At 47.5% G+C, this 25934-nt stretch overlaps 1 protein-coding gene across 6 annotated transcripts in view; it reads right to left on the reverse strand.

The window, feature by feature from the left end:
• Nucleotides 1-25934, reverse strand: part of ERG (ETS transcription factor ERG) — a 316149-nt gene that overhangs the window by 42604 nt on the left and 247611 nt on the right. For 5 of the 6 annotated variants that reach the window (XM_027548950.1, XM_027548974.1, XM_027548956.1 and 2 more), the window contains one exon: nt 8767-8918. In XM_027548950.1, the coding sequence (XP_027404751.1) occupies nt 8767-8918 (152 nt within the window). Of the gene's footprint in view, nt 1-8766; nt 8942-25934 lie in introns of those variants that run through there. The other variant, XM_027548994.1, reaches the window with a different exon arrangement.

Below are 25934 nucleotides of genomic sequence, written 5' to 3' on the forward strand. Positions count from 1 at the left end.
AGTTAAGCCCAAATATAATATCCAGAGATTCTGCTTTTAGGATTCTGCACCAGGAAAAACATTCCCTTCCCTGTGAAATTTATTTCTGATAAAAGATATTATTTCCCCTATGGATCTTTTTTGTTGGCCACCAGGAAGCTCAATGCTATTCTAGAAACTAAGCCACAGCATCTTGGCCAAACTTGTGGCCAAAAGAGCTACATTGTTCCTTCATGTGACCTTGGTTTTCCATTAATATTCATAATTGCCTTAGCTGTGGCTGTTGAGTTGCAAAGTCTTGCCCAGCTCTTTTGCAACTCCATGGACTGTAGCCTGCCAGGCTCCTCTGTCATGGGATTCTCCAGGCCAAAATATTGGAGTAGGTCACCATTTCCTTCCTCCTACAGGAGATCTTCCTGACCCAGGGACTGAACCCAAGTCTTCTGCATTGGCAGGTGGATTCTCTATCAAACTGAGCCGCCTGAGAAGCCCAACTGCCTTAGTTTCGGTCCCCAGTTTCTAACTGATCAGTAGTTTGGCTCACGTGATGATCAGTAGTTTGGTCTGCAAGGCATGTCAAATCCTTCATGGAATTAAACACTATATCTAGTATACACATGCATTATAGACTATAATACAAAAACACATAAAGTGTGATGTAGGGATTGCTAAGACGTCGTCAGAGAAGCAATGAAGGTGCCTGAAGATCCAGGGTGGTTTCTTAGAGAGGGTGGGTTTCAAAGGTGCCTTGGAAAGCGAGAAGGACTTGTTAGCAGGGGAGCAGGAGGACATTCCATTGGAGGGAACCGCCTGGGAGAGGACACAGATGACAACGCAGCACAGGAGTAGAAAGATACGACTGGGGGAAGGGCTAGGGCGGAGGGAAACGGTGGAGGTGGCGGGGCTTCGGAAAGCGCATCACGAGGGGACAAAGGAAGCTGTTCCTCACGGTCATGCTTACGGTCATCTTGTTCCCCAGCTATTTGGAAACACGTGTCTGAATCACTCATCTGAGCTCTTAATCATGCTCTCCCCTCCACGAATGACTTAACCTCATGCGGCCGGGTCTTATCTGCTTCTCACAGGCTTCGGTCATTTCCTCTGTGACTAGTACAACAGTAACAAGTACTCGGTGGATACCTCACACGCTGAGTAGAAGTCACCCGGCAAGGAGGGCCTGAGCACGACACGATGGGAGAAGCTCCAGCCACGTGTGTCTGGGGACCAGGGACTGGGGGTTTTAAATCTCCTAAGAGCTTTTATTCTTGGTGACTGGAATATTCCACGTGCTCAGTGAATGAATAAATGAATGAGTACAGAGAGCGAACTTTGTTAAAAGGTGAATAACTCAGCTCGGTGCTCTGTGATGACCTACAGGTGTGGGATGGGGTGGGGTGGGGTGGTGGGGAGGCTCAGGAGGGAGGGGAATATATGTATACATACAGCTGATTCATATGTAGAGCAGAAGCTGACACAGTAATGTTACGCAATTATACTCCAATTAAAAATGAAATTTAAAAAGCAAACAGGGGAAACAAAGACCAATGTGGCAACTATTTCCCTCTGAGACTTCTGACCCCCATGAGCATTTGTGCTCAAGGTGAATATTTAGACAATGAAAACAGAAGTGTTTGAAAAGCCCCAGGCTTCAGCACCCATTTTGGGGACTAAAAACAACAACAAAAAAAAGGAGGAAATCTTCTCAAAATGATGTAAGCTGCTGAAACCAGAGGTTCTGTTGCATTTTGCAACTTTGAAGAAAAGTGGGTAAAGACCGTGCCTTCCTCTTTGCCAGCCCTCTTGCTTAGCACGTCGCCAAGGACACTGTCAAAACCTAAACCGTGACCGCGGGAGGCCACTCGGCACACGCAAGGACAGTATCCTGATGCTGAGGCTTCATCAGACAGCACGGAACCTATGTTCCCCAGAGCACACCAGTTCCAGTGTGCGAGAGAACCCATTGCTTTTGAACATCCATCTGTGGTCACAGCCTCGGTGCAGCAGAACCGGAAACACCCAGGAGCCAAGATTCCCGGGCTGTCCCCGAGCTGTCGATGCTGTCGATGGGAACACAGTAAAGCACAGGCAAGTACCGCACTTGATCTGACTGGTCTGAATGGAGCTCGGGGCTGTCACCAACGAACAGGGCTGCGGGGCTTCTTCCTCAGCTCTCACATCGCACTCTGTGCCTTGAGTGGCCCTGGATTTCCCAGTGAACGCCTTCACCCAAGACCTTTACAGAATTTATCATGTCAACCAATGACACGGGCCAACCACCACTCCCAAAACACATCTGAAGGGAAAAGCTTTAGGACAATTCTTTCTTTTGCCAACTCCCTTTCCCAAATGATGTCTTTATTTAAAAAAAAATGAAAGTGTATTAAAGCAAAATTATTTGTGTGTATACGTGTTCACTTACTCAGTCACGTCCAACTCTTTGCGACTCCATGAACTGTAGCCCACCAGGCTCCTCTGTCCATGGAATTCTCCAGGGAAGAGTACTGGAGTGGACTGCCATTTCATATTCCAGGGGATCTCTCCAAACCAGGGATTGAACCTGTGTCTCTTGCATTGGCAGGTGGATTCTTTACCACTACGCCACCTGGGAAGCTCAAAATTTATTTAGTATCTTCTATATAGTCTAGAACTCCTCAAACCCTATAATGCATGAAAATCACCCCCAAAAATGTGCTAACAATGTAGAATCCTCCACTCCATACCTGGATTCAGAAAATTTGGAGGTGGGCACTTTTACATCCTAAGTCTCCCAGATGACCCTGATGCAGGTGGTTCTGATCATACTTGGAGAAACATCTCCCAGTCAACCTCCAAATTAAGCTGAGCCAACAAGAGCCATTGAACTGGGTCCCCTGTCTGGGGCTCATCTTGTTAAGAGTGACACCACTGAATGATACTTTGACCTGCAACCATGAACATAAGAAACAGTCCAACCCTGTGAGATGCAGACCTAGATATACAGCTATTCACACCAAATAAGACAGATAATAGGTAGACAGATGATGGATAGACAGATGGAAAGATAGATACCAATGACAGAGGGAGAGATGATAGATAAATGAGAGGCAGGTAGGTAGATAAATACAGAGCTGGAAAGATAGATACAGATGATAGGTGATAAATGAGAGGTAGATAGACAACAGATTCATAGACAGACAGATGGAAACATAGATGATACGTGACAGTTATATACAGATGGTAGACAGAGCACATGTGATGTATTGTCTAATCTCTACACCTTGAGAAGGAGAAGCATAGCCAGTGGCGTTTCCAGGACAACAGGTGGAAGTCAGGGCTTCCAAGGGTATCTGGTGGCCTTACTGGCTGAGTGCTTTCATGTGACTTCCCTGTTACCTTCCGATGACAAACGAAGAGACACATTTTTCTCTAGACTCAAAATTAAGAGCTGGGCCATCTTTCCCACATGTTTTCTTTTAATCCTGGCGACACTGGGGCATGTATTGATTAAGGCATCGCCTTCACACAGCCTGCTGACACCTTGGACCCACTGTTTGCAACTGTGCAGGATATAAAGTTTGCGTTAATATATACATATGTGCTAAGTCGCTTCAATCGTGTCTGACTCTTTGCAACCCCATGCACTAAAGCCCCCAGGCTCCTCTGCCCATGGGATTCTCCAGTCAAGAATACTGGAGTGGGTTGCCAGTTCCTTCTCCAAATATATACATCGACATACAAACCTCACCCCTGGTTTCACTGCCTGTTAAGTTCTTACTTTAGCCCATGTTCTCTATCCATTTACTTTGAAAACAAATTCTGTCTTTTTGTTTTTACTTATATTTGTGTGATCTTTCTTAAATCCATTCTGAAAGAAGGAGTATAAATATATTCAGTGAAAGTATTTTTATTCATTAGGGATATCTGACGAGTTTTTATAAAGCTCCTGAGTTAGACGTGTGTGTGTGTGTGTGTGTGCGTGCACCCATGCACACATGTGCATGCACATGTGTGCTGAGTTGCTTCAGTCGTGTCCGACTCTGTGCAACCTTACAGATGCAGCCTGCCAGGCTACTCTGTCCTTGGGATTCTCCAGACAAGAATACTAGAGTGGGTTTCCATGCCCTCCTCCAAGGGATCTTCCCGACCCGGGGATGGAACCCAGGTCTCTTACATCTAACCTGCATTGGCAGGTGGGTTCTTCACCCCCAGAGCCAGCTGGGAAGCCTGAGTTAGAGACAGTGAGTCTCAAAACCAGGGACGTCTAGAAGTGAGGAATCCAGGCCAGGAGTCCAGAAGACCGTGTCTTTTTCTGTGTCTTCTGTCTACACACCTATCCTCTTGGTCAGTGTTTCTCAGGACCATTTTCAGGTCTAGGACATGAATGTCAGTATGTAGCTGGTTGCTACTGCAAGTGCTTAGGAATAAATAATGGATTTGGGGGGTGGGGTTGTCTTTCTGATTTGCATTTAGAAGGGCCAATGAATGTGCTTAAATAGTAGGAACTACATGAATCAGTCGTAACCAGGTTTGGAGAATTCTACCTAAGTATGCAGAGCTCTCTACACCCAAAAGGTGTCCTAGCGAGGGGCCTGGATCGCAGAGCTGGGGCCGAAGGCATGGAGGGGTCAGCGATTCAGCCATGCCCAGGTCCTGCTGTCTTTACACTGGGGGATTTTCTGGATTGTGCAATACAGCTGTGTGTCTGTGTGTTCATCTGTGTGTCTGCGTGTGAGCACACATACCTGAGGCTTGACCAATAACTGCAAGACTCACAACTTGCAAAAGCAGCCGCAGTGAGCTCTCTTACAAACCCGATTAACTGAATAACTGTCCTCGCCTTGGCGTGAAGCAACCAAAGGAGGGGACAGCTGAAAGAGGGCTTCCTTCAGGGGATGAAACAGCCTTTACACAAAAGCTTGATATGAGCCAATCTGTGCAACCAGGCTTCCAGCCAAATGGCTGGCAGTTAATGAGCACCGAGACAGCACTACACAGAGACAGCACTTAGCCAGCAAAGGTCCATCCAGTCAAGGCTATGGCTTGTCCAGTAGTCAGGTATGGATGTGAGAGATGGACCATAAAGAAGGCTGAGCACCGAAGGACTGATGTTTTCGAACTGTGGAGCTGGAGAAGACTCTTGAGAGTCACTTGGACCGCAAGGAGAACAAACCAGTCCATCCTAAAGGAAATCAACTCTGAATACTCATTGGAAGGACTAATGCTGAAGCTGAAGCTCCAGTACTCCGGCCACCTGATGCAAAGAGCCGACTCACTAGAAAAGACCCTGATTCTGGGAAAGATTGAAGGCAGGAGGAGAAGGGGACGACAGAGGATGAGATAAATAGCATCACTGACTCAATGGATATAAATATGAGCAAACTCCAGGAGATAGTGAAGGACAGGGAAGCCTGGCAGGCCACGGTCCACGGGGTTGCAAAGAGCTGGACTTAGCAACTAAACAACTGCACAAATCACAAAGCGTGGTCACAGGGAGGTGGACACGACTTAGTGACTGAACAACAACTGCACAAATCACAAAGGGTGGATGTCCTGACTTGTTTAAATTGCTTCTTTGCCTCTTTCCCATGAAAATGGCTCTCTTGTTTTCTAAAAAGATTTGACATAGGAAGCTACTCTGGTCCTACTAGAAATGATATTGACAACATCAAAGCCTGCTGCTGGCGTGACAGAAATAGGGCCCCGTCAGACGAAAGGATGTCATGGCACCAGGCTTAGCTCCCGGGTCTGTGATTCCATGTGGATCTCAGATAAGTGCCTTTAATGTAAGCCCTTCCTCAGAGCGAGCCTCTCATCTTAGAGAACTAAAGGCTCTGTTTCATGTAAACTGAGGAAATCCCATTCTCAAGGAGAAAGGCAAAGTGTGAGACGGGCTTGGGCAGACATCCTCTGGGTTTCATCTCATCCCGTTCCGCCCCAGCCAGCGTCCAAGCCAACAGCACCCCTGCCCGACCCGCCCTCCTCAGGCACACATCTGCTCCCAACCCCTTTAGGTACCACGCGTCCAGGACGCGCCCCTTGGACATTCGCCTTTCCATACTTTTTTCCCACTCAACCGGAAATGCCTCCGGTTCTAAGTCACAACAAGAAGTGATGGTTCTCAGGAGTGTAGCTTAGTTGCCATGACCAAACCAAATGCATGCCTTCGGCGTAAACGTCTACTTCCTTTCCGGAAACATCAAAAGCAGCTTTGTCCTTCCCATAAGGCACACGCGAGACTCACTCCACTGTCCCCTGTGAAAGCCTTATGTGTGCTTCAGGAGCAGGGATGGATGAGCCCTTCATACCGCACTGCTTCCAACTAGCTTCCTAAAGTTTCCTGAAAGCTGCGCAGTGACCATTCTGAAGAGAAGCCCAGTCCGTGAGCCCAAACCGGGTGTTTTGCACTCTGAACTTTCTTGCTTGGAAGGTGGTAGAAACAGAAGTCCGCTGGAGGCGGTCTGGTGCAGACTAAGGCCTGGGGATGGGAAGCGTGCCATGGACGGGATTTGATCTCATTTGTCCTCAAACCTCACAGAGGTGAACTCCCAGGTGGCATTAATGGTAAAGAACCCACCTGCCAAGGCAGAAGACATGACACGTGGATTCGATCCCTGGGTCAGGAAGATCCGCTGGAGAAGGAAATGGCAACCCACTCCAGTGTTCTTGCCTGGAGAAATCCCATGGACAGAAGAGCCTGACAGGCTACAGTCCTTGGGGGTCACAAAGAATCCAACACGACTAAGTGACTAACCCTTTCACTTTCAAACTGGCAGTGGAGACGGTCCCCTTGACCTCTTCTGGCTCCTGACCCAGCTGCCAGAAGAGAATTATCAGCTAGAAGGACTGGTCTTAACTCTGGAGGGAAATTGTACAACTGCTGCACTATACGGAGCAGGAGAACGATGCTTGTAGCACAAGGGGGTCCCTGGGGCCCTGTTAGTACTTCCCACTCAGTGGTCCAGAATGATGGAGAGCTCAAGCAACCCAGTAAATACAAGATCATGGAAGGACTAATATCCTATAGATGTCGAGATTCAGGTCACCCTACCAGAGACACAGGGCTTCCCTGGTGGCCCAGTGGTAAACAACACCTGCAATGCGGGGGACACAGGAGACTCGGTTCAATCCCTGGGTGGGCAAGATCCCCTGGAGGAGGGCATGACAACCCACTCCAGTTATTCCTGCCTGGAGAACCCCATGGACAGAGGAGCCTGACGGGCTATAGTCCACAGGGTCGCAAAGAGTCAGACATGACTAAAGTGACTGAGCATGCACACACCACCTCCGGGGCAAGGGAGAATTAAGTCTGCACCGGTTTCACCCATTCTCAACTCTTACGACTCCAGCAATAAGCAGAGTCCTGGGCAGGACCACCTGGGGGTCAGGCACCCTTTCGTCCATTCTTCCCTCAGTTAACATTCACGGAGAACCTAAGGGACATCAGGCACTGGACTTGGCCATGGAGGCAGGGCCTTTGTGGGTCTTACACTCGACTGAGGGAGGAAGATGAGAAGAGGACTTTCACATAAAAGCCCACTGCAGTGACAGAGGAGAATAAAAGCAACAAAAGGAAGGCAGGCAGGCAGGGGTTAGGGTCACTGGGTGGAGGAGCTGAGGGGCACCTCTGGACGGGGTGGCTAGAGAACCCGGAGGAACGACAGAACTCCCTGGAACCAAGGGTTTCAGGCTAAAGTGACAGCAAGTTCAGTCCCAGAAGCAGAGGGTGAGGGGCCCAGATGGCCACAGGGGGTGATGGAGGGAGCCCCCAGGGGCTACAGAAAGGAGCTTGAGAATGAAGGATTCGGGGTGACTTGTCTGAGTTCTAACTTACGCTTAGTTGCTAAGATGTATCCAACTCTGTGCCACCCTGTGGAGCCCGCCAGTCTCTTCTATCCAGGGAAATTCCCAGGCAAGAACACTGGAGGGGGCTGCCATTTCCTTCTCCAGGGGATCTTCCCACCCCAGGGACTGAACTCACATCTCCTGCACTGGCCCGTGGGGTTCTTTACAAGTGTGACACCTGGGAAGTTCTCACTCGCCTCTTACTAACTGCAGGCCGACCTCTCCGAGCATCACTGTCCTCATCAGGGCACTCGTGACGAACCACGCTACGTATTGCTTGAGAGTTCATGACACCAAAAATTCAGTGTATGTGCATTGCTCACTGAATACCTCAGTCAGGACCCACCGGTGGTCACCATTGCTATTGCTGTGGTGGGTATTTTTGGTTTTATGTAGCACACTTCCTCTGAGGAGTTTTAAGGCATCCTTCCGATTACTTTTAGTTTTGCTAAATAAATAAATCCCTGGCATGGTTCTCAAATCCAGAGTTACTGTTTTGGATTATGTTTAGAATTCCTTCTGGAAAAGAATGACTCAGGCTCTCAGAGTCTCTTTCATAAGCCAGTGAGGGCTGGAATTTCAAGTTTTGACAACCAACAATACAGGCCTCCCAATTTTTAATTATGCTAGGTAAGAAAAAAATGTAAATCCTACCTTCTATTATAAGAAGCACTTCATAAAAGGAAGGATATTTAACACCAAATAAGCTCAGAGAAAAGGCAAGTCCTCCTGGGAAAGGTCACTCGGCATGGATTCTCTCTCACACACACGCACATGTGCACACACGCGCGCACACACACACGCGTGTGCACACATAGCGGTGAGCACTTCACCACGGTGGACCAGTATCTGCTGGTCCATCCGCAACCGTTACTGTAGGCAGCTGAGGGTGACCAATGCCAAGGGCAGGAAGAGAGAGTTGAGCGGAGCCCGAGGAAGGCCCGGGCCGCTGACCAAGCCTCTGACCTGCAGGGACGATGACACGGCGCTCGTTGGTGGTCATGTTTGGGGGTGGCATGTGCTTCTCCTCCATGTAGCTGCTGTAGTTCATCCCGACAGTGTCCGGGCTGCCCACCATCTTCCCACCTTTGGCCATGCTGCACTCATCAGGGGAGTTCCTGGAGGAGAAGAAGACACAGCCTTCCATTACTGTGGTCCCCCAGAACCTGCCTCCCTGCCTTTCCATGGTGCACAGAGAGGAGCCAGGATGGGCAAGGTGGAGGGGAAGGAATGGGTTGGAGGAGGAGACTGAAAAGACAAATGCAGTCATCTGTGATGTGCTGAATGACCGTGCCTCCTCCAGATTCACATACTGAAGCCCCAGTCCCAGCATGAAGGCATGTGGAGGTGGGGCCTTTGGGAGAGAAGAAAGTTCACATGAGGTCATGAGGCTGAGGCCCTTATGATGGGATTAGTGCCCTTTTAAGAAGAGGAAGAGACCAGACTCCTCTCTTTCTCTCTCTCTGCCACTGAGTTTACAGTGAGAAGGTAGTCATCCTCCAGCCAAGGACAGAGGTCTCACCCAACACCAACCACCCTCCTCCCCAGCACCTTGATCTTGGACTTCAATCTCGAGAACCATGAGAAAAGAAGTCCGGTTGTTTAAGACCCCTGGCCCATGGCATCTTGCGACAGGTGGACTATGAGACTAAGACAGTGCCCATGCTCGCTGGAAGCAGAGCACAGGCATATGGGAACCAGTGCTACCACCTGGTTCCTATCCCTCCAGCCAGCTCCTTCTGCAGCTGTCGGGTAAAAGCCCCTGGTTCCTATTCCTCCAGCCAGCTCCTTCTGCAGCTGTCGTGTGAAAGCCCCATGTGTCTGGTTCCTATCCCTCCAGCCAGCTCCTTCTGCAGCTGTCGGTTAAAAGCCCCATCTGTGCCAGCTGATTGGAAACGTGCGCAGGAACACTGGAAGGGTACTTGTTCTCCCTGAAAACAGGCCACGCACACAGACGGTGAGAGGTGACACTCGGCCAGGTTTATTCTAGAGTGACATGCCTCTTCAAACCTCAGAAGGAAACCTTTGTGTTCACTTTCAAATCCCTGCAGCCGATTGTTAGACATGGAATTTGAAGGCTGCCAGTGCTCCTTGCAGAAGGCAATGGCACCCCACTCCAGTACTCTTGCCTGGAAAATCCCATGGATGGAGGAGCCTGGTGGGTTGCAGTCCATGAGGTCACTAAGAGTCAGACACGACTGAGCAATTTCACTTTCACTTTTCACTTTCATGCATTGGAGAAGGAAATGGTAACCCACTCCAGTGTTCTTGCCTGGAGAATCCCAGGGACGGGGGAGCCTGGTAGGAGGCTGTCTATGGGGTTGCACAGAGTTGGACACAACTGAAGTGACTTAGCAGCAGTGCTCCTGGCTTAGGTGTGGGCAGGAAGGGCAGAAAGGGGAGCAGGAATGGCCCTGCAGGAAGCAGCAGGACAGGGGACCCCAGCAGCCTTGGAGGACTGGGATCAGGGAGTGAAGCCAGCTGTGTGCCAGGGGTCAGCTGCTGGGCATTGGGGAACAGCTCAGAGGGTTGCTGTTAGTAAAGGCAGCCATGGACCCTTGGATAAAGACAAACTTACCTTTCTGGAAAAAGAGAAGAAAAAAAGAATACATGTTTCTTAATGTAAGATCTAAAAGTGACTGGATGTGATGAGATTGCTATTGTTCAGTTGCCAAGTCGTGTCCAACTCTCTGTGACCCTATGGACTGAAGAATGCCAGGCTTCCCTATCCCTCACCACCTCCCGGAGTTTGCCCAAGTTCGTGTCCATTGAATCGGTGATGCCATTCAACCTTTTTATCCTCTGTCACCCTCTTCTCCTTCCGCCCTCCATCATTCCCATATGTAACAGGTAAACTCCAAACAGAAAACTCTGGTTTAACCAGGGAACAGAAGAACGTGTCAATGCCTTCTTAGATGGTTAAGTCAGAGATCACTAACACAAGATCCCTGTAGCTGAAGGATCCTGAGAGTTGAGTTATGTCATCTAAGGCAGATTTCTGAAAATGTCCTCGTGAGCGTTACCCAACACAGGGTTTTTTGTACTCTTGGCAATCTATACAATCTACTGGATTTTAGACTTCCATCCCAATGTCTGAGGCCCTGATGGTTGTGGGCTCCACCCTAGTGGGTCTTCCTTTGTCTCCATACCATGTCAGCTGGAACTCTGCAGCCAGTCTGCAGAATCTTGGAACTAGAGGCCTGGCATGGATGCGGCCTTCAAGCCTAAGGAGCTATCAAAGCAGAAGGGCACTCTCTGGGTGGGGCAGGACTGAGATGCAATGGAGAAAGTCATTCTGGACCCAAGAGTTGTGGCAGGAGAGTGGACAGGAAGGACGGACCATAGGCCCTGGAAAGAGTTCATTCAGCATCTGGGTACTTTGAAACTACAGATTCATTCTCAGCATCCTTTGTACAGGTGCTGATGGAGGGAGCTCAGGGCTAACGATGAGGATGGAGCAGGTACGTCTGTGGATGGAGGTCATAGCTGGGGTCGCCCGGACTGAGCCCATACCGTGGGCCGGGAAATACATAACCCTGCTTCATGGCATCCGCACAGCTGTACTAACATGAAGGAAATTCAAAAATAATAGCGGTCAGAGTTCCCATGGTGTGAACCCTCTATATTTCTGACGCTGCCTACACATGCATTATTTCCTCTTGATGCTATTTTTCCTGGCTTCCAACATTTATCTCTAAAAGACCCATCCTAATATCAAAACATTGAATGTCTTCACTTGAGACTTAAGTTTCCTATCCCCTTGGAAAATTCCATCCATTGAGTAGAGTGTGTGTGTTTTGGTCTATTCGTCTCAAGGAGAGAAGTTACTAGGGAAGAGAGTTAAAGGAGTTTGGTTCTTTAGGAAAAAAGACTTTAGATGCTACGTAGGTGATGACTGTCACTCTAGGATAAGTGCTGTTCAGATGCAGTCATTCACTCCTCATTTAGAGCATTTTTTTATTGAGTACTTGCTGTATACCAGGCACTACAAAATTCTTTCTTCTCCAGCAAGGCAGTTAGCCATTTAAAAAGTGAAAGGCCAAGGAGATGTACAGAATTACAGGAAGAAGGGTCACTGGGGATTATGGACCCTTCAGACGAACTCTGTCATTTTCTTACAACCCTACTGTTCAATTTCCATCTCTGAGGACTAAGCTCTAGGAACAGATCACGTCAGCTTTCCCATGGCATTAAAAGAGATCCCTCATCAAATCCGGAGATATGATGAGCTATTAAACTGCGTTCTGTGTATTCCAATACACACTGCTGCTGCTGCTGCTAAGTCACTTCAGTCGTGTCCGACTCTGTGTGACCCCATAGATGGCAGCCCACCAGGCCCCCCCATCCCTGGGATTCTCCAGGCAACAACACTGGAGTGGGTTGCCATTACCTTCTCCAATGCAGGAAAGTGAAAAGTGAAAGTGAAGTTGCCCAGTCATGTCTGACCCTCAGTGACCCCGTGGACTGCAGCCCACCAGGCCCCCCCGTCCCTGGGATTCTCCATGCAACAACACTGGAGTGGGTTGCCATTTCCTTCTCCAACCAATACACATTAGGGCAGACAAATACTGTTTGACTCCACTTATATGAGACACCGAAAATAGTCAAGTCCATAGAGCCAGAAGGTACGATGATAGATGCCAGGGGTGCAGGGTGAGGGGGAAGGAGAGTTAGTGTTTAGTGGGGACAGAGTTTCAGTTTAGGAAAGTGAACGACTCGGGAGACGGATGACAGTGAGAGATGGACAACAATGTGACTGTACTTAGTGCCACTAAGTACACTAAGAACTATCCAGTTAGAAGTGGTTAAAATAGTACGCTTTATATTATGTGATTTTTACCACAATAAAAATCATTAAAAAATAAAAATAAATTGCATTTTATTGGAATTTTATAAAAATATGTGTACGTATTTAAAACAGGCATAATCTTCAACCAGGTTAGTTTATGTCTTCATCTTATAACCAGAAGACATAATTCACTTTATTAAGCTTTTCCAGCCAGCTTTCAACATTAGGGGAAAAAAAGCAACATGACATGCTATTTTCAAAAGCTGTACATTCAGGACATTTTTTTAAATATTTTTTTTCCCCACTGTATTTTGTTTTAGCTTCAGAGGAAGACAGAAGGGGACCATGTTTATGTTCATTTCAAATAGTTTCTGTAATAACTCTAAGGGAACTCCAACCTCAGTGTGGGAAGAGGGTCACCCCAATAGGGCCACTGACATACAGAACTCAAGCCGGGTGTTCAAGTAACACTGATTAAAGGGGCCTCGGCTGTTCTAGTCTCATTGTTCAGCCTTTTCCCCTTAACTATTCTCTTGGAAATTTTAATAGCAAAGTAGTAGCACGTATACACGTCATCATGTTCTGAGAGCTTAACTGTTATCAGTCCTCACAACAGCCTGGAATCAGCTCCATTTCTCAGAGGTGCAGACTGAGAACACAAAAGAGAAGGGGCTTGCTCCGGGTCTGAGTCGGGAGGAGGCAGAACCGAGGCTTGAAGCTGGGCAGCTTCTACTCACTGTCTACGCTTCCAGATGGCCCCCCTCAGTAAAAATAAGATGGCTGGGAAGACAGCCTCTCAAGCGGTGAAACTGATCTTCATTTCAGAAAGGCATCAAGAAGGCCCAGCCCCCACGTTACTCTGGTTTAAGCTCTGTGCTGCAGTACATGGACAGTGTCCAGTCTAGACCACCATCCTTGACCCCCTTCTCTTCATTCCCAGCACAGCAGCTGCGTGACGCAACCAGAACACGTCTAAACAGACGGAAGTTAAAAAGGGAGGGGGGCTTCCCTGGCAGTGCAGGGGATGAGAATCTGCCTGCCAACACAGGGGACACAGCTTTGATCCCTGGGTCGGGAAGATCCCATATGCTGCGGAACAACTCAACCCGCGTGCCACAACTACTGAGCCCGTGCTCTACAGCCTGGGAGCCACAAGTGCTCGAGCCTTGCTCTGCAACATAGAGGCTATGCTCTGCAACAGAGAAGGCGTCACAATGAGAAAGAAGCCCGAGAACCACTAGGAAGCACAGTCCCACTGGCCGCAACGAGAGAAAAGCCTGCACAGCAGTGAAGACCCAGCACAGCCAAAAATAAAACAAATAATAACTAAATAATTTTTTTTTAAAAGAGAGATGGAATTCCCGAAGATTTCGTTTTTTCAGGGACGTGTTTTGTTTTTTTTTTTATTAAGAAAAATACATCTTATTGTGGTTCAGAAAATTGTATACTGAAAATTCTCCCAATAAATGCATTTTCAGTCTTTGCCCAGCTGTGATAAGAAAAGATCCACATGGAAACCTGTCCACGCTTACTGTGCTTAATAAGCTCCACCTTCAGTGTGCATTCTTAGAAGACACAGGAAGAAACTTCCCACAAACAGCTTAGTATTCCATCTGCACTGAGCCTAAAACAGAGGATCCCAAGTTTTCTACTCTAACATGGTAAGGATTTGGGCATTCTTGCTCTGAAACGCACAAAGCAAAGAGCATCCCTTTAAATATGATATTCTTAATATTCATCTATGTGCTCTTTAACAGTCCCTATGAAAGCTTTAAGGCATTTTTTAGATGCTTTCTAAATGGGTAATCAACTGGTGAATATGAAATTTCTGTCTTATTATTTTAGGCATGAATTTCTTAATTGCAAATAAGCATGGTTCAAGATATTTCTCTCAAAGACTCTATCTTTCAAGGGCATGGAAAAGCTATTATGCAAGTCAAACCACAATGAGGTATCACCTCACACCTGTCAAGATGGCTATGATAAAGACAAAAAGCAAAACTTACGGCAACCCACTCCAGTACTCTTGCCTGGAAAATCCCATGGACAGAGGAGCCTAGTAGGCTGCAGTCCATGGGGTCGCAAAGAGTCGGACATGACTGAGTGACTTCACTTTCACTTTTCACTTTCCTGCATTGGAGAAGGAAATGGCAACCCACTCCAGTGTTCTTGCCTGGAGAATCCCAGGGATGGGGGAGCCTGGTGGGCTGCCGTCTATGGGGTCGCACAGAGTCAGACATGACTGAAGTAATTAAGCAGCAGCAACAAGTGCTGGAGAGGATGCGGAGAAACTGCCACCCTTGCATACTCTTGGTGGGAATGCAGAAGGGTACAGCTGCCCTGGAAAATAGTATGGTGATCCCTTGAAACATTTTTTAAAAAGAACAATCATATGAGCCAACAATCCCACTTATGCATATCTATCGAAAAGAATTAAAAGAATTAAAATCAGGATCTCCAAGAGATATGAGCACTTCCATGTTCACTATATACTATTCACAATAGCCAGGATGGACCTAAATGTCCATGGATGGAGAATAGATAAAGAAAATGGGGTACATGCATGCAACAGAATACTATTCTCCTTAAAAATAAAGAAATCAGACATACATTACAGCATGGATGAATCTTGAAGACATTATATTAATACTAAGTGGAAAAAGTCAGTCACAGAAACACAAATACTGCATGATTCCCCCTATATAAGCTATTTTTAAAAGTCAGATTCAGAAAAAGAGTGAAGTGTTGGCTGCCAGCAGCCAGAGGAGGGAACAAATGGGGAGTTATTAATCAGTAAGCATAACGTTGCAGTCAAGTAGAATGAGAAAGCTCTGGATACCTGCTGTACAACCTTGTACCTCTGCTCAACAGTAATGGACACTTAAGAATTTGTTTACAGACATCCCTGGCAATCCAGTGGTTAAGACTTCACCTTCCCATACAGGGTCCAATCCCTGGTCAGGGAACGAAGATCCCACATGCTTTGTGGTCAAAAAACCAAAACAGAAAACAGAAACAGCACTAAAGGCAGGCTTAAAAATTGGCCACATTAAAAAATATTAAAAAAAATTTTTCTGTTTAAAAGCCGGATCTCATGTTAACTATTCTTACCACAATAAAATACAATAAAAAAATTATTGTGTCTGAACCATTTTCTCAAGTTCACATTTTCAGGTCTGAGTTCTATTTATAACCACAACCCCAAACAATACGCAGCAGCAGGGAGAGGAGACACGAGGCAGGAATACAGCTGGTCGCCCCCACTCACAGCAGGAGAAATCCCACATTGTCTTGGGGTCATCCTGACAGGGGGGAGGCAGGTTCAGACTGAAGAGTTCCAGGAAGGCACTGGACAACATCTGGAGGGCAAAAAGTTGGGTGTATCACTCCCCCAAGTCCCTTAAAACTTCCTTGAGGCCAATTTTAGGAGTTTCATCTCTATAGCAATCTCACAGACTTCCACGTCACTTGTGCATAACTGTGGCCACTCCGGAAGTCACAGTGTTAGTGACTCCGTCGTGTCCGACTCTTTGCAACCCCATGGACTGTAGCCCACCAGGCTCCTCCATCCATGGGATTCTCCAGACAAGAATACCGGAGTGGGTTGCCATTCCCTTCTCCAGGGGATCTTCCTGACCCAGGGATCAAACCCAGGTCTCCTGCATTGCAGGCAGATTCCTTACCATCTGAGCTACCAGGGAAGCTTACTCTAGGAAATACAGAAATAATGTAGAAAGATCCTTCAACCTTCATGATGAATAAGATGGAATGTTGGTGCCTGTCCTCTGATAACTAAGAACACATGGCTGGATAACGTGGCCTGAGTCTCAATTAAGGTGAGTTGAGATCATGAGCACTGACTTCTCAAAACATGCTAGTACTATGAATTAATGGTGAAAGAACATAGCAAAGAATATCAAATAAACTGGAAAGTTTACTCAATTTAAATTAAGCTGAAACTCAGACACGCTGAAAAACCAGATTGGGTTCTTGAAGTTCCAATACTTTGGCCACTTGATGCAAAGAGCTGACTCATTGGAAAAGACCCTGATGCTGGGAAAGATTGAGGGCAAGAGGAGAAGTGGGCAACAGAGGATAAGATGGTTGGATGGCATCACCGACTCAATGGACATGAGTTTGGGTAAGCTCTGGGAGTTGGTAATGGACAGGGAGGCCTGGCGTGCTACAGGTCACAGGGTTGCAAAGAGTCGGACACGACTTAGTGACTGAAAAATAACAATATGGTTCTGATGAGTAGTCAAGAGGGACGCTTCAGAAGTTACTCGGAAGAACAAGCGTTTAGCTTCTATTAACATTTTTCTGAGGAGAAGATTCCATTATTTTCATCTGCAACTCCAGAGTGATATTTATGTGTATGTGCGGTGCTTCTTAATATATTTTATTTCCCTGCTCTTCCTCAAACTATGTGCCACTTGAGGTAGATTGCAAAAATGCGCACAAGACAAAAATAACATAAATGATCAAAGGAATGGAAGTGAATGTTATATAAGGGCAGAAAAGCAATTAATCAAGAGATAAAATCAGCGCATTGAGAAAGCTTACTATTTATAGTTGCTCAAGGTAGAACATCAATTTATCTCTGAACTTTCTACTCGCCAAAGCAAAAAAGGAAGTATATCCTGTGACCATTCAAGATGTCAAAAAAAATACCCACGGACCAAGTTATTCAGCAGAAGAGAAGCTTTTCCTGAGCTGAACCTTGAGAGAAGTTTCTCTTGTGGCTTCTCCTTCAGAGACCTGGGTGGTGCAGCAGGCAGAATCCTTCCCACCACCCGCCAGCAGACCTGAGAACACCCCACATGCACAGCAGGTGCTCGGAGCACTCAGCTCTCAGCCGCCGCAGGTGCAGGAACCCCGGGACTGTGTGTCCTCAGCCAGGGCTCCACACTTCCTGTCTCTTGACATTGTTTTTGTTATAATTTACTTGTGTCCTTTTTATTGGAGTAATAGTTAGATACATGCACTCCTATGTTCACTGTAGCACTATTTACAATAGCCAGGACATGGAAGCAGCCTAAATGTCCATCAACAGAAGAAGAGATAAAGAAGATGTGGTACATATGTATAAATGCACAATGGACTATTGCTCAGGCATTAATCGGGAACAAAATTGTGCCATTTGCAGACATGGCTGGACCTAGAGACTGTCAGACAGGGTGAAGTTTAAGTCAGAAATAGAAAAACAGATATTGTATACTAGTGCACATATGTGGAATCTAGAAAAATGGTACAGATGAACCTATTGACATTGTTTTGGAAAGAATCAGGAAAATGAGTGCAAAAATATAAGAAATGGATGATTAAACAATGACAAGATCTTGAGAGATGGAATGTTATATACATATAGTCCAGTTTCCACAATCTTCTAATTTCTATTTTTATTTTTAAATTTTTTATTATTTATTTATGGCTGCACTGGGTCTTTGCTGCAAGCGGAAGCTGCTCCCCAGACGTGGTGTGCAGGCTCCTCCCTGCAGTGCTTCTCTTCTTGCAGAGCACAAGCTCTGGAGTGAGCGCTTCTATCTTTGCAGTGTACGGGCTTAGTTGTCCAGCAGCATGTGGAATTTTCCCAGACTAGGGATCAAACCCATATCACCTGCATCAGCAGGCAGATTCCTAACCACTGGACCACCAGCGAAGTCCTAACTTATATGTTTTAAAACCAAATTTGCCTCTGGGAAATTGATCTAATGCATGGTGGGCGAACAAACATTGATAGATCTTATCTGGTTCATTTATCCCGTACTGGACTGCTTACTCATGCTAGAGATGGCTCCAAACTCTTATGTATTCTTATTATAGCAAATTCAGGGGTGAGACATTCCAAATGGCACCTAACACACAACAAATGGTATGTGTTAGCTGTTGCTATTTATCTCACCCACAAGGTCAAACACCAATAAGCAGCAGCAACGATACAGGTGATGTGCAGAGACTCGGGGTACAGGTTGTGTCTAAGGTCATGTTACCATCAGTGGAGGGGCTGGGATTTGAACTTAAGACAGTTAGGGACCTGAGTCCAAGCACTTGACCACCACGCTATAGGACCTCCCCTGGTAACTCCACACGAGCGGTCTCTTTCCCAGACATAACACATTATGGGATGGACCCTCAGAAGACTCAGCTTCATCACTGGTCGGTACTTTCTGAAGAAAATCCTGAAGCCAGTCAAGGAGAAGGCGATGAGAGCTGAACAGGGGCAGCCCCATGCAGATGAAGGCAGAGCCTCCCGGGAGACACTAAGTATGGCAAGGCTTATTTGGACAGAGATAGGAAATGTGATGTCTGGTTCATAAAAAAAAAGTTGACCTTCCCGATTTACAGTGGAATGTCATTTGTTCCTCCCCCAAACCTCCTAGAGGTGCTCAGCAGGGTGCAAGCTCTGCAGAGATGGATGGTGAACATTCCTGAGTGTGAGGCAGTCAGATGAGAAGTTTCTGGGCTCAGAAAGCAGAGCGGGAAGGACTGTGACCCAGATCGTGGGTCTAAGCAGACAGACCTGAGGGCCAGGGCAGAAACTGGACCATTCGGGAAGCAGGCAATGTTGCTGTTTAAGAAAAAGTGGACGGGGAAGGGACTTCTCTGGGCCCAGTGGCCGGGCCTCCACATTCCCAATGCAGGGGGCCCAGGTTCCATCCCGAGTCAGGGAACTAGAGCCCATATGCTTCAACTAAGAGTTTGCATGCTGCAATTAAAGATCCCGCATGTTAAAATGAAGACTCCATGCAGCCAAATAAATAAACAAATAAAATAATATTTTCTAAAAAAGATGAAAAGGAACCCAATTCAAGAAAAAACTTTTTTTTTTAGCTGTTTCCATACATAACCTCTTCTTTTTGAAAAGGGGTTTCATGCCTTCCCAGGTGGTGCTGGTGGTAAAGGACCCGCCTCTCAAGGCAGGAAACGTAAGAGACACACGTTTGATCCCTGGGTTGGGAAGATGCCCTGGAGGGAGGCATGGCAACCCACTTCAGTATTCTTGCCTGGAGACCCTCATGGACAGAGGCGGCTGGTGCGCTACAGCTCATGGGGTCACAAAGAATAGGACACAACTGAGTGACTTAGCACGCACGCACATCATGCCTATAAGAATGTACCGAGAAATTAAAATTAAGAGCTTTGGTTTTTTGAAACACAAAATAAAACTTGGCATCTGACATTGGTTTTCTTGAATCAGAACCTACTTACACTCGGGCAGATTCCATCACAGAAAGAGCCCTCAGTGAAACTGCACAGATGCTGTTCTTCTTGCTGAGTATGAGGGGACCTATGCAAGAAGGTCCCTGAACACAGCCCCAAGCCACAGACTCAAGCTCACCAGCCACGTTAAAACTGGGGTCCACCCTCACGTCATAACGCTGAGTGGAGGCCCCTCAGGCTTGAGAAAGCCCCTGTGGTAGGTCGAAATTGAAGCTGGGCAATGGATATAACTTCTTCCAGTGGGTGGAGGCAAACCCGTCAACCTTCTCAAAATCTACCCGTTTTCCAGGGCCCACCCCGCTTCCTGTTCTGGAGTTTGTCTTGCACTTGGAGACGGCTGTTCTCTGCCTTGCTTGCTCTCCACCACATCCTGGTAGAATACTTTTGTTCACATCTAAAATGCAAATTTTAAAAAAATCTTTTATTGGAGTATAGTTGATGTACAATATACTGTGTTAGTTTCAGGAGTATAGAAAAGTGAATCAGTTATACATACACATATAACCACTCTTTTTTAGATTCTATTCCCACACTGGTTATTACAGAGTATTGAGTAAAGTTTCTTGTATTATACAGTAGGTCCTTGTTATTTACCTATTTTATATACAGTAGATGGGGAAAAAGCGGAAACAATGACAGATTTTATTTTCATGGGTTCCAAAATCACTATAGATGGTGACTGCAGCCATGAAATTAAAAGACACTCAGTCCTTGAAAGAAAAGCTATGACAAACCTCGACAGTGTATTATAAACCAGGGCCTTCACTTTGCCAACAGTCTGTATTGTTAAAGCTACGGTTTTGCCAATAGTTATGTATGGTTGTGAGAGTTGGACCATAAAGAAGGCTGAGTGCCAAAGAATTGATGCTTTCAAACTGTGGTGCTGGAGAAGACTCTTGAGAGTCCCTTGGACAGCCAGGAGATCAAACCAGCCAATCCTACAGGAAGTCAGCCCTGAACATTCATTGGAAGGACTGATGCTGAAGCTGAAGCTCCAATGCTTTGGCCAGCTGATGCAAAGAGCTGACTTACTGGAAAGGATCTCGATGCTGGGGAAAATTGAAGGCAAAAGGAGATGGTGGCAGCTGAGGATGAGATGGCTAGATAGCATCACCAACTCAACGGACATGAGTTTGAGCAAACTCCCGGAGATAGTGAAGGACAGGGAAGGCTGGCGTGCTGCCGTCCATGGCATCGCAGAGAGTTGGACAAGACTTAATGACTGAACAGTAAGAACATTCCATTGTTTGTATGTATGTGTATACATATAATACATATGTGTGTGTGTGTGTGTATATATATATATATATATATATGTATGTATATTCTTTATCCCTTCATCCATTTAACAAACATTTATAGAGAAAGTCTCTATACCAGGCACTGTCCCAGGTGCTGGGGATACAGCCGTGCCCCTGTTTCCATGGTGCCCACGTCCGAGGGGTGAAGCCCCTCTCCCCAGCTCCCCATACTCTGCCCTTGAAGCCCACGGTCCACTCCCCCTCCGACCCTTCTGTGGGTGAGCAGGCAAACGTTTACTGGCAAAGCAGTCTTCAGCTCATCCCACAGTTCATCCGAAGGGCGCTGTCTTCCCGAGTGTCCTTCTGGGTTCACGAGGTGATTTCATGTTAAGCACTTGATGAGGGAACTCCCTGGGAGGGCCTCACAGGTCTCCTTGGGCCACTCCAGGAGTCCGAAGAGGCCAACCCCACGAGAGGGCCCTAACGATGCTGGCCTGGGCGTTCATCCCAGGCAGCCTCAAACCTGAGTCGGAACCAACCCCCTCCTCTGGCGATTCTCCTCCTAAGAATTCGAAAAGCACAGACTTAGTCCTAATCGACCCAACGAGCTCCTAATCGGGTTATGCGCCATGAATGGAGGTAGTCACCACAAAAGGTATTTTTAGGACCCCAGACAAGGAGGAGATTGTCTGGAGCGCTCTGGGGTAATTTGTGGGTCTGTTTTATTTCTGACTCAGAGGCAGTGGAAAAGCTGCTTCAGAGAGCCCGCGGCCGAGCGGCGGGTGGAGCTCAGCAGTGATTCATGGAGCGCTCGGGGCTCAGACTGAAACTGGAGATGTTTGTCTTCACAGCTGGGTGTTATTTTTACTCTTACTAAATATTCTCTTACACCTGGAACGTCAGCCTCTTCCCACCAGACCCGTTCCCCTTCTCCGAAGCAGTTGAAGACAAAGTTAATTAAAGAGTCACCACCAACAGTTAGCTCTTTGTCCCCAAAAGGGGGTTGACGTTTCCCTGAGAAGGTTTCATGATTTCAGGCTGTGTTTCTTTTAGCAGCTGAAAATGGGGATTGGCAAGACAACGTCACACTCGGATCTTGAAAACTGGGGAGGAAATGCAGCTTTGACGAATTCATCCTTTGGAACCACGATGTTCTGTAGAATGAGATCCTTCTCTGCAGAGAGTTTACCTGACGAAGAGGTGGCATCCTTTCCATCTCCCGAGTTTCGTTTTTCTTGAGACACTTCCAGAGAGCAAAGAATGAAGGCAGATAGCCGTGATGGTGCTTCAGTGTTTCATTTTCCTAACAGGCTATGTAAATCCTGGTTAGCCAAGATGATTTTCCTTTACAGGAGAGAAAATGCCAAGCATTTCCCCTTGTCCCTGATGGAAGCATCCACAGAGACCTGATGGGACTCGTTCACATCACAGGGAAGAGCATGGCTCTTCCACAAAGTGGCACCCATCCGTCCGATATCCCGAGAGACGGCAAAGACGGTCCTGAGTGACACCAAGAGGAGAAATGAGGAACGGAGCAGAACGGAGCAGGAACCAGGATGTAACCTCTCCCTCACTAACTTTTCCCCAAACGAAGCCCTCTCAATCCATGCCTCAGCCCCGCGGCCCAGTGAACTGACGTCTGTGAAGACCCAAGGTCCCTCGTAAGCAGGACAAGCTATTCCTACCCGACTTCACTAGCACAGTTGGGAAAAACACTCATTTTCCAGTCTCCGACACTGAGCTGCCCACGGCTTGGAAGGTTTGCAAGGCGGTCGAGCTTAACTAGGAGACATCTTTCATGCCAATCGGATTCAGAACCCTGAGGCAGAGAGCAACCAATGTCATCAGAACTGCAAATTTCACTATCCTAAAAGAGGACATAAAATCTTCGAGAAAATGTCAGAAAACATACATGGAGTCAAATCTCCATGTGTCAAAGCAGAAAGATGTGAGATAGACCAGTCCCGGGGAGCCACTTTCAAAGGTCAAATATTGAATGTTTCACATAAAATGAGAAAACCTGATGTTAAAAGACCTTTAGCCAAGATCTTGTTCTGTAGGCAGGGGTTGGGCAAAGCACCTCTTCCCACACAATGACATGTAGGGAATTTGAACAGTCACCATCGTAAAACTGAGAGTTTTTTATTTTTAATTTCAGCCCACTGAGCCTGCTGGGCTCAGACAGCAGGTCTCCTCATCATGCTAATATTTTTTAAAATGTGGTTCTGTTTGGAATCACCTCATGAAGGTACCATAAAGAAAGCAGAGTGCCAAAGAATTGATGCTTTTGAACTGTGGTGCTGGAGAAGACTCTTGAGAGTTCCTTGAACAGCAAGGAGATCAAACCAATCAATCCTAGAAGAAATCAACCCTGAATATTCATTGGAAGGACTGATGCTGAAGCTGAAGCTCCAAAACTTTGGCCACCTTGATGCAAAGAGCCAGCTCATTGGGGAAGACTCTGATGCTGGGATAGACTGAAGGCAGGAAGAGAAGGGGATGACAGAGTATGAGATGGTTGGATGGTATCATCTACTCAATGGAGAAGAGTTTGAGCAAACCCCGGGAGATAGTGAAGGACAAGGAAGCCTGTTGTGCTATGGTCCATGGGGTTGCAGAGTCAGACATGACTGAGTGACCGACACATTCGCTTTTCACTTCCCGGTGTCTGGGCTGATACTCAGAGGGGCCGAGGCTCAGTTCTCAGGAGGATTTCCAGCTTTGGCTTGTCCACCCCTCATTCCAGGGTGCGGTCCCCAAACCTGGGGCTCAGCCTCAATTCCTTCTTCGTCCCTCCTTGTGGGCGTGCTTAGTTGCTCAGTTGTGTCTGATTCTCTGTGACCCCATGGACTGTAGCCCACCAGACTCCTTCTCTCCACGGGACTCTCCAGGTAAGAATACTAGAGTGGGTTGCCATTTCCTTCCCCAGAGGATCTTCCCGACTCAGGGATTGAACCTACATTTCCTGTGTCTCCTGCATTGCAGGTGGATTCTTTATCCACGGAGCCATCAGGGAAATCCTTCTTACCTACCAGCAAAACGTATCAGTTCTACCTTCTGCATATGTCCAGGATGTAACCACTTCTCCCACCCCTGCATTGCTACCACCCTCATGCAGGTCTCACTGTCTCTTACCTGAATTCCTGCAGGGGCCTCCTAGTGGGTTTCAGCTTTAACACAGGAGCCAAGGACATCCTGCTTAATTTGAGAGCCATCATGTCCTCCTTTGATAACAGCCCCCAGGAGCCTCCTAGCTCACTCAGAGTGAAGATCAAAGTCCCTCACTGGCCCCGTAATCACTCCATCTCAACCCCTATTACTCTTCCCCTTAGTCACTAAACATCAGCCTCAGTTGTCCCCCAACACTTCAGACTGACCTCAGGACCTTTGCACTTACCACTCCTTTTACTTGCAAAGTTCTTCTGCTGGTTAACCGTAAGACCTACCCCCTCACTGACTTTGGGACTTTACTCAATTGTCATGTTCTTAGAGGTGATGTTTTCAGGCTGTCCTTTGTAGAACTACCACTCCTGGTTCCCTTTATTTTTTTTTTCCTTAGCATTTACTATGATCTAACCTGCTAGCCTTTAGTAAGCTATCCGGCTCAATGGCTGTCTTTCCCATTAGAAAGTGAACTTAGAGAGGCAATATTTTCATGTATGCTTCATGACTGCATGGCAAGTACCTGTAACAGCGACTGCACACAGTAGGTGCTCAATAAAGACTTGGGAAAAGGAACGACTGCAGGCATAGCTGGGATGTCTGGGACCAAGATGGACCAATCAGGAAGCCCCCTTTTCTGTCACCTTAATCACACTCCTGCACCATGCTTTTTAAATACCACATCAAAAGCATCCTGCCGTCTGACCCTAAGCTAGAGTTCTTCACAACACACAGTGAATCTGTCTCCCAGACCACAGAGAAAGGCAAGGCTCAGTCCCTCACCACAAAGACTCAGGCAGACAAAAGCTACTGCAGTGGGAGGTTGGTGGTGGGGGGTTCCCCTTCCATCCAGGCAGACTTCCTGGGCGCAAACCCTCCTCTGCACATCCCTTCTCCCGGCTCTCCACTCTCAGACCACTTCTATTCAGCTCCAGGGATTCTCTGTTTTCATCTCCCTGGAACCTGCAGTAGGGCTAGACCAGTGAGCACCAGAATCCCTGGTGAGGAGGGGGACTTGCTGAAACCTGGAGGGCGAGGCCCCGGCCCCAGAGTTTCTGCTTCAGCCGGTCTGGGCGGGGCTGAGAAGCCACATCACTAACAAGCTCCCAGGTGGTGCTGAGGCTCTCAGGGCACCTGCTTTGAGAACCAGGACAGCTGGGGACGCTCCCCCTGTCCGCACTCGCCCAACAGACTCAAACAATAAGTTAATGGCTCCAGGCGGCCTGGGCTCTGGGCTGGGAGCCGGACTCACGGCGCGGCACACAGAGCCCTTCCGCTCCAGCTGCAGTGAGCCTCCAGGTGGGCAGCATGGAGGAGGCATCCTTGCCTGTGGAAGGATGAAGGACGCTCAGTGCAACCTGGACATGCAACCAGCAGAGTGTCCAAAACAGGGATGCTGAGCCAGAGTCAAGCAGCCTGCTTTGCACACAATACTGCCCACCTGTAAGGGAAGGCGATCCCCCTGTGCACCGCATGTGCTGGCGCGTGTCTTTCTTGACCTGTCCTGCAGGTCTACAGTGGCGTGTGGCTTAGGAACCACACACAGAGTTAAGGCCATCAGCTGGGAGCTCGCCGGAGGCTGGGCGGCCCTGAAGCCCCAGCAGGGCCTCTGTGTGCACCAGCTGTGCTAGGTGGGCTGTGCTCACATGTCTCCACTGTGCAGACATCTGAGGGTTTCTCGTATGTGAGGCTGGAGTGAAGAAGGGGGAAGGCATGGTGGC

The sequence above is a fragment of the Bos indicus x Bos taurus genome, chromosome 1 (assembly GCF_003369695.1).
Source record: "Bos indicus x Bos taurus breed Angus x Brahman F1 hybrid chromosome 1, Bos_hybrid_MaternalHap_v2.0, whole genome shotgun sequence".
In the NCBI taxonomy this organism is placed as follows: Eukaryota; Metazoa; Chordata; class Mammalia; order Artiodactyla; family Bovidae; genus Bos; species Bos indicus x Bos taurus.